At 44.7% G+C, this 8,794-nt stretch overlaps 1 protein-coding gene across 2 annotated transcripts in view; it reads left to right on the top strand.

Annotated features, from left to right (window-relative positions):
• ZNF774 (zinc finger protein 774) overlaps window positions 1-8,290 on the top strand; it is an 8,646-nt gene extending 356 nt beyond the window's left edge. The window contains exons 1-5 of one of the 2 annotated variants that reach the window (XM_010841071.1): window positions 105-261; window positions 885-1,011; window positions 2,429-2,551; window positions 5,697-5,803; window positions 6,885-8,290. In XM_010841071.1, coding sequence (XP_010839373.1) covers window positions 2,445-2,551; window positions 5,697-5,803; window positions 6,885-8,125 — 1,455 coding nt within the window. In that variant the 5' untranslated portion in view covers window positions 105-261; window positions 885-1,011; window positions 2,429-2,444 and the 3' untranslated portion in view covers window positions 8,126-8,290. Of the gene's footprint in view, window positions 1-104; window positions 262-884; window positions 1,012-2,428; window positions 2,552-5,696; window positions 5,804-6,884 lie in introns of those variants that run through there. The other variant, XM_010841072.1, reaches the window with a different exon arrangement.
• Window positions 8,291-8,794: the final 504 nt, after the last annotated feature.

Genomic DNA, 8,794 nt, shown 5'->3' with positions numbered 1-8,794 from the left:
TCTGCGGTGATTGAAATCTCTCTCAGCCTATGGACGGGGAAAACTTCTCGGCCTAAAAGCTGAGAGGCCAATGGCAAGAGGACGGGGGCGGTATTTTCCGGCTGCTGGCTGCCTTGCCGGGCGTCCCACCTGTGTCCCCACAGCCCTGTCACGAATCCCGGTCGGGTTCTGGGCAGACCCGCCGCGGCGTAGCGGGCCGGCTGCGGCTCGGTGGTGGAGGACCCTCGCTCGGTGTCCCATCCGGGGCTGGGCCCGGGGGCGGTGAGTGATCCGGGGAAGGAGACGGCGGCTGCAGCCTCGGAGCTGCTGAGGGGCGTGGATGGGGCTCGCCCAGCGCCTCGAGGTTGTTCCCGCTGGGTCCCTGCGTTCGCTTTTCAGAGCCCACGGGTCTTGCTGAGGAGTGGGAGAGGTGGCTGCACTTTTCTCTGCCGGCGTCGGGATAGCTCATCCTCTTAGTCTTTTTTTCTTTCTTTTTTTTTGCTCCTCGGTGATAGTCTTCTGGTTTCAGTTTAGCTTTGCGACCCTCTGATCGCTGCACCCAGATTAGGGCCTGTAGCACCGCGAGGGAGGAGAATGGGTCTCGGTCCTAGCCATACGGTCATGTTCCTATTAATAAACCCAGTGAACCAACTAGTGCTTCTCACAGTGGCACTTAGTCACAGCACCACAGGCTCTAGGGCCTTTGAGGTCACCTGAGGTCACCTGTACAGGGGGCAACACACTGGGTGGGAAACAGCGTTTGTCTAACCCTAAGAGTTCTCCATCCCGCTGTCTCTTGCAGGGGGGCCCTGCTGTGGGTCTGTAATGGATGTAGAAATAAAATGTTTGCTCAGGCTCATGACAGTGTTCGCATCCTAATGACATTTTTTTTTTTTTTTATTAAGGTTTTAAACCAGAGAGATGACATGTATTCCCAGTACATTCTAAGTGGCCAGTAGCAATGTCTATAAATGCATCAGTGTTCCCAGGAAAAGTGTTTGTGTGTTCTAGTAGTACCAGGTGCTGCGACAGGTAAGACAAAAGATGAAAAAGAGTCAAACTTCCTCACCCCAGTTCTAGTCCATTCTCCACTGAAACGCAGAATTCTTTGTAGCAGATTCAGCTTGCTAACTTGTATTTGTTTCTATTAGAAACTCTTTAAGTGGAAAAATGAACAAAAAACCCAACATTATCTTATATATTTTTTGTGACTCCTACTGCCTTACAGCATATTGATTACTGAATGACTTAATGATTCATTCAGTAGCCTAACCATCTCCCCCCAAGTAATTTCTTCATGATACTGATGTTGATTTTATTAATGTCTTAATGATTGTTTTCATCCCCCAAATATTTTGTTTTATGCTTATCCCCATTAAATTTCACTTAATTTTACAGTTTATCCATGTTTTTTTTTTCAATCTGTGTCTTTTGAGTCCCACTTCTGACTGCATTAAACCTTGAAATAGAATGATACCTAGGACAGTTCCCTTTGGACTTCTGCCCAGTTTAGCTCTTGAAATTGATACTAAATCTACAAGACAAGAAAAGTCAGCCTTTCTCATAACTAATCTAAGTCTAATTAAATCCGAAATCTCCTAGCTGAGGAAAATGTCGTTGGAGAGAATCCAGTGCTTTCCAGAAATCGAGTTATACCCACATACTCGCCTCTGTTTTTCTTGTCCATTGTGGACAATTTCTTCCTCAAAACAGTCATGTCTTCAAAAGAGTGAGGGTTCTACAGATGTGTTTGGAGGCTCAGTCCTCACTTTGTGATGAGAAATTTGGCCACAGGAATGATTATGTAAAAGCAGAAAAGAAGAGCATCCCTTCTATTGTTGACAGCATTTGTTATTGTTGTTGTTCAGTCTCTAAGTCGTGTCCAACTCTTTGCAACCCCATGGACCGTAGCATGCCAGGCTTCCCTGACCTCCAGTATCTCCCTGAATTTGCTCAGATTCATGTCCATTGAGTTGTTGACGCTATCTAACCATGTCATGCTCTGCTGGCCCCTTCTCCTCCTGCCTTCAATCTTTCCCAGCATCAGACTCTTCCAATGAGTTGGCTCTTTGCATCAGGTGGTCAAAATATTGGAGCTTTAGCTTCAACATCAGTCCTTCCAGTGAATATTCAGGGTTGATTTCCTTTAGGATTGACTGGTCTGATCTCCTTGCTGTCCAAAGGACTCTCAAGAGTCTTCTCCAGCACCATAATTTGAAATCATCAATTCTTCAGCACTCAGCCCCTTTATGGTCCAACTCTCACATCCGTACGTGACTAATGAAAAAACCATAGCTTTGACTTTACAGACTTTTTTCAGCATTTACCTCAGAGCTGTTCTGGTTGAGGGGGTTTTTGTTTGGGTGTAGTGGTGGCTGTCTTTTGGTTTTGAGATAATGGTGAGAATGTCTAGAGAACTGTTGATGCATACTGAGATCTCTTGCTTTAGGAACTGATGACCCTCAATGATGTGGTTGGGGACTTCAGGGACAAGTGGATTACCTGGACACTGTTTAGAGAGTCCTCTTCAGGGATACCACCCAGCACAGATACAAGAATGGGCTCTCAAAGGGTAAGGATGCAATTTTCCTTCATCTTAGTTTTATTAATATAATTTTTAAATTTTTTGGTTGTGCCGAGTGGCTGGTGGGATTTTAGTTCCCTGACCAGCGATTGAACCCATGCCCCTACACAATGGATCTTGGAGTCCTAACAATAGGACCACCAGGGAAGTCCCTTTATCTTAGTCACTTTGAGAGGGCCCAGATCTAAGTGGTGGGGATGTTGGTCTCTTAGAGCTCCAGCTCTCTGTGAGAGTAATTGTCACCTCACTGGCAGAAAAAGAATGACTTCTATTTTTATGGCACTTAGTGGTTTTCAGATTTCTTTGATATTTTTCTGATTGATATCTTACCATAACCCTTTGATATATGTATTTTCATTCACCTTTTCCAGCTGAGGACCCTGAGACTAAAAGTTAAGTGGCAAAAGTGAGCCCAACCCAGGTCTTTGTGGAAAAGGGAAGGTGCTCTCCCCAGAGTTTTTTTCCCATCACTTAAACAAACAAACTGACCCCTCCAGTGCTCTTTCTAAAATACCATGGGAATTCTGCCTTTTTTGGGGGCTGTACCATGAGGCACTGCTGCTGCTGCTGCTGCTAAGTCGCTTCAGTCGTGTCTGACTCTGTGCGACCCCATAGACGGCAGCCCACCAGGCTCCCCCGTCCCTGGGATTCTCCAGGCAAGAACACTGGAGTGGGTACCCAGGATCTTAAATCCCTAACCAGGAATCAAACTCACGTCCCTTGTGGTGGAAGCACGGATTCTTAAACACTGGATCACCTTCTTTCTGGGATGTCTCTCCTCCTTTCTGCTTTGAAAGTGAAAGTGAAAGTGAAATCGCTCAGTTGTGTCCCACTCTTTGCTACCCCATGGACTGTAAGCTACCAGGTTCCTCCATCCATAGGATTCTCCAGGCAAGATACTAGAGTGGGTTGCCATTTCCTTCTCCAGGGAATCTTCCCAACCTAGGGATCAAACCCAGGTTCTTTCTGCTTTACTTCATATCTATTACACAAATAATATATATTCACTAAAGGAAAAGATAAGCAAAATGAAAACAAAAGTCATCTATGAAGAGTTATGACCCTTCCAGCCATTTTCCTAAGCATATATACAATTAAAAAAAAAAAAGAAAATAAAAATGATTGGGATCATACTGAATATTCAGTGGTATATCTTACTTTCTTACACAATGTACTGTGAATATATTTTGACAATAGTATCTGTACATTACTTAAAGTAACTACTTAGTATTTTATTGTATGGAATACAGTAATTACATTAAATTGAACCATACATGTGACTGTTTTTGGACTATTTTTAACCTATAAACTGGCAATTTTGGATGGCTCAATCAAGTGAAATTATTTCTTTGTTGGGAGCTATTTGGGTCATTTTAAATTTTCACCAGTATTGTGATGAGGCTGTCTTAACTTATTGTCTTTTTTAAAGTCTTGTTTATTGAAATAATTAGTTAACAGTTAGCTAATATGTATATTTTTTGCACAATGTCCTTTTTTGTTTGTTTACTTTTGTTCACTTCTTTAGACTCTCTAGAAATTTCTGGGTTTGAGAATAGATACATTTCTAAGATATTTGGTATTTTTGCCAAATGTCTTCCAAAAAGACTGAATAAATTTATTTATTCCTGTTAGCATTATATGAAGTGTCTATTTCTTCATATTCTATCTATCATGCGGGGTATCGTAATCTAAGAATGTAGGTAAAATAATAGTGATAGCTAACATTTATTGAGGACTTAATCATTTAATCCTCATGACAACTCTGTAAGGTAGGTCTTTTTAATTAAATTTATTTATTTTTGGCTGTGCTGGGTCTTTGTTGCTGCACAGACTATTTTCTAGTTGCAGTGCAAGGGCTTCTCATTGCAGTGGCTTCTCTTGTTACAGAGCATGAGCTCTTGGGCGCTCAGGCTTCAGTAATCATGGCACGTGGACCCTAGAGTACTCCCGGGCCCTAGAGTACAGGCTCAGTAGTTGTGGGCTTAGTTGCCCTTCAGCATGTGAGACCTAACACCCAAACCAGGAATTGAACCTGTGTTCCCTGTATTAGTGACTTTTGGGACATAGTAGTTCCATGGCATGTGGGATCCTCCCAGACCAGGGGTTCAAACCCATGCCTCCTGCATTGGCATCGGATCCTTTACTACTGAGGCACCAGGGAAGCCCTAAGGTGGGTTTTGTCATTTTCCCTAATTTATAGATGAAGACACAGAGACACAAGGAGCTTAAGTAACTTTCCTGAGGTCACACATCTAGTCAGAGACATAGTTAGGATTCAAATTCAGACAATAAGACTCTTGAGTTTACACCTCTTTACCTTTATACTGTATTCCCTGTGTGTCATTGTTTTAATTTGAATTTCTTTGGCTAATGATGAGTTAAAAGTTTTTCACATATTTATAGGCTGCTTTATTTTCTTTTGTGAATTGCCCATTCATGTCCTTTGTCCCTTTTTTTTTTTTTCTCTACAAGTGTTTGTCTTTTTCTCATGGTTATATTGACTGCTGCCCTTCTGGGAAAATTTAAAAACCAAACATTATAGTTAACTTCCTTGATTCTTTCTAAGGGTGAGGTCATGGCAGCTTTGTTTTGATAAAGTTATCTCTCCACATGAGTTTAGCCTTGTGCCTTGAGGGATGAGTTATTGTGCTTATTCTAGAGTTTCTATCACCCAAGTCTGATTTTTTTTTAATGGGAAGCAAAGAGCTTTTTCTCAGCCTCTTAGGGAGATCACCCTGTTTTATCATGACATCATGGCTGCCCTTTTCATTTTTATTTATTTATTTTTGGCTGCACTGGGTCTCTGTTGCTGCACACAGGCTCCTCTAGTTCAGTGCACAGTTTCCTCATTACAGTGGCTCCTCACTGCAGAGCACAGGCTCTGGAGCCAGGGCTCGGTAGTTCTGGTGCACTGGCTTAGTTGTCCCGCAGCATGTGGAATGTTCCCCAAACAGACCAGGGATCTAATCTGTGTCCTCCATATTGGCAGGTAGATTTGTAACCACTGGACCACCGAACATACATGAGAATTTCCTGGGGTGGTCTCCTGTACCTGGGGAAGAAGAGGGGATTGCATTTTCTCAAGCCTTATATGATGGCTGAAATTAACATCCTGTGTTCACCTTCCTTATAGGATTTCAAAACCAAGTGTAACCTCCCAGCTGGAGCAGAAAGAAGAGGCATGGGTCCTACCACTGCAAAATTTTGAGGCAAGGAAGATCCTGAGGGAAAGTCACACAGGTGAGATGTGTCACCTGGTGCGTGGAAGTCTAACATTTCAGCCCTTGTTTAGTTAAGGAATTTGGAATGCTGCCCTAGACTTTTTAAAAAAAATTATTTATTTTTGGCTGTGCTGGGTCTTCATTGCTTCCTGTGGGCTTTCTCTAGTTGTGGCAAGCAGGGGTTACTCTCTACTTGCGGTGCATGGGCTTCTCATTGCAGTGGTTTCTCTTATTACAATGTGCAGGCTTTAGAGCTCGTGGGCTCAGTAGTTGTGGTTCACAGGCTTAGTTGTCCTGCAGACTGTGGGATCATCCCTGACCAGGGATTGAACCTGCATCCCCTGTATTGGCAGGCAAAATCTTCACCACTGAGCCAGCAGGGAAATCCTCCCCTAGACTTTGCTCTTGCTATTAGAAGTTGTACTTTGACTTCCTGGACCATCAGTCATTGACCAAATAAGGTCTTCATTTAAATTAAACATTTCACTTTTGTCTAGATTCTAACATCATTGAAAAAAGTTGCCCAGTTCTGACAATACGTGTTTTACTCTTGATATCAAGGTCACCTCAAGGTTCATTGGACCATCTTAAAATAAAAAGGGCTTGGGAATTGCTTATGTCATGAATGGGAAGCTCAGTGATCTTCAGTGAACTCTTCAGGAATCAAAATGAGAGTAGTCAGACTAAATGTCGTCTGTTGCAAAAACACTAATTTTAATCTTTTTGCTGCTTTCTGCTGATCTTTCCTGATTGATGTTTAGTCGCTAAGTCATGTCTGACTCTTTTGCGACCCCATAGTCTGTAGCCTGCCAGGCTCCTCTGTACATGGGATTCTCTAGGCAAGAAAACTGGAGTGGGTTGCCATATCCTCCTCTAGGGGATCTTCCCGACCCAGGGATTGATCCCGAATCTCCTGAATTGACAGGTGGATTCTTTACCACTGAGCCGCCAGGGATATACTCTTCAGGAATCAGAATGAGAGTAGTCAGATTAAATGTGGTCTGTAGCAAAAATACTAATTTTACTCTTTCTTGCTGCTTTCTGATGACCTTTCCTGATAAGTAATAACTTCATCCTGTGTTACTCTGTTAACTTTTCAGAATTTAAGAATCAGGTGGTACAACTCGATCAGGACATTTCCGAAACGGCAGAACCATGTGGAACATCCTTAGAAGGGGCCGATAAAGATATTTCTCCTCCTCCTAGTTGGGGAGGAAACTGGGAGAGGGGTCTTGAATTAGAAGGGCAGCATGGAACCCTCCTGGGAGAGGGTCAGCAGGGGCCCTTTTCACAGGAGAAGGAATTAAACAAGCTCCTGGAAGGATATATAGAAAAGAAGCTGGTGTGTGTGGAATGTGGGAAAAGCTTTAACCAGAGCTCCTATCTCATAAGGCACCGAAGAACCCATACTGGTGAGAGGCCCTATAAGTGCATGGAGTGCGGGAAAGGCTTCAAACAGAGTTCAGACCTTGTCACCCACCGCAGAACACACACAGGAGAGAAACCCTACCAGTGCCACAGGTGTGAGAAGAAATTCAGCGACAGCTCGACCCTCATCAAACACCAGAGAACCCACACGGGTGAGAGACCCCACCAGTGCCCCGAGTGTGGGAAGACTTTTGCACGGAAACCGCACCTCACAGTGCACCAAAGAACCCACACGGGGGAGAAGCCCTACATGTGCCTCCAGTGTCACAAGAGCTTCAGTCGCAGCTCCAATTTCATCACCCACCAGAGGACCCACACGGGAGTGAAGCCCTACCGGTGTCGCGATTGCGGGGAGAGTTTCAGCCAGAGCTCAGATCTGATTAAGCACCAGCGAACCCACACGGGAGAGCGGCCCTTCAAGTGCCCCGAGTGTGGGAAGGGCTTCCGAGATAGCTCTCATTTTGTGGCCCACATGAGCACTCACTCGGGAGAAAGGCCCTTCAGCTGTCCTTACTGCCACAAGAGTTTCAGTCAGAGCTCGCACCTGGTCACGCACCAGAGGACACACACGGGCGAGAGGCCTTTTAAGTGCGACGGCTGTGGGAAGGGCTTTGCCGACAGCTCTGCCTTGGTCAAGCACCAGCGGATCCACACCGGAGAAAGACCCTATAAATGTGGTGAGTGCGGCAAGAGCTTCAACCAGAGCTCCCACTTCATCACCCACCAGCGGATCCACTTGGGAGACAGACCCTATCGCTGCCCTGAGTGTGGCAAAACCTTCAATCAGCGTTCCCATTTCCTCACACACCAGAGAACGCACACAGGAGAGAAACCCTTTCACTGCAGTGAATGCGACAAGAGCTTCCGGCAGAAAGCACACCTTTTGTGCCATCAGAACACTCACCTGATGTAGGAAATAGTCTGAAATGCTTCTTTTCCTCCCTTCCAAATTTCCATCGCTGTTATCTTTGTTTCTGTTTTTGTCTTGGCTGCGCTGCAAGGCACGTGGAACCTTAATGCCCTGTGTGCATGCTCAGTCGCTCAGTCATGTCCAACTCTTTGCAACTCCAGGGACTGCAGCCCGCCAGTTCCTCTGTCCATTGGATTTTCCAGGCAAGAATACTGGAGTGGACTGCCATTTCCTTCTCCAGAAGATCTTCCCGACCCGGAGTTTCAACCACTGGACCACGAGGGAAGTCCCACCGCTATTATTTCAAAGTGCTCCAAATAGAGAAAAGCTGAGCATTTGTAGCTCATGTCAGGCCTTAATCTTTTCTCTTTTTCTGTTTTTTCATGGCCAGGATAAACCTAGAGGGTCCAGTGTTCTAAACACAAAAGGCATTCCTTCAGTGTTTTTGACTGACTCATAGAGAAATGTGAGTTTCATGGTTGATGCCTGGTTACTAAAAGAGAAGTGAGATAAATGTAGTCATTTTATCATCGCGTGTGCGCTAAGTCCCTTTGGTCCTGTCCAACTCTTTTCGACTCCATGGGACTGTAGGCCACCAGGCTCCTCTGTTCATGGGATTCTCCAGGCAAGAATACTGGAGTGGGTTGCCATTTCCTCCTCCAGGGGATCTTC

The sequence above is a fragment of the Bison bison genome, unplaced genomic scaffold (genome assembly GCF_000754665.1).
Source record: "Bison bison bison isolate TAMUID 2011002044 unplaced genomic scaffold, Bison_UMD1.0 scf7180017864155, whole genome shotgun sequence".
Classification (NCBI taxonomy): Eukaryota; Metazoa; Chordata; class Mammalia; order Artiodactyla; family Bovidae; genus Bison; species Bison bison.
The sequence above is the reverse complement of the archived record's forward strand: the minus strand, read 5'-3'. Positions and strand labels throughout refer to the sequence as shown.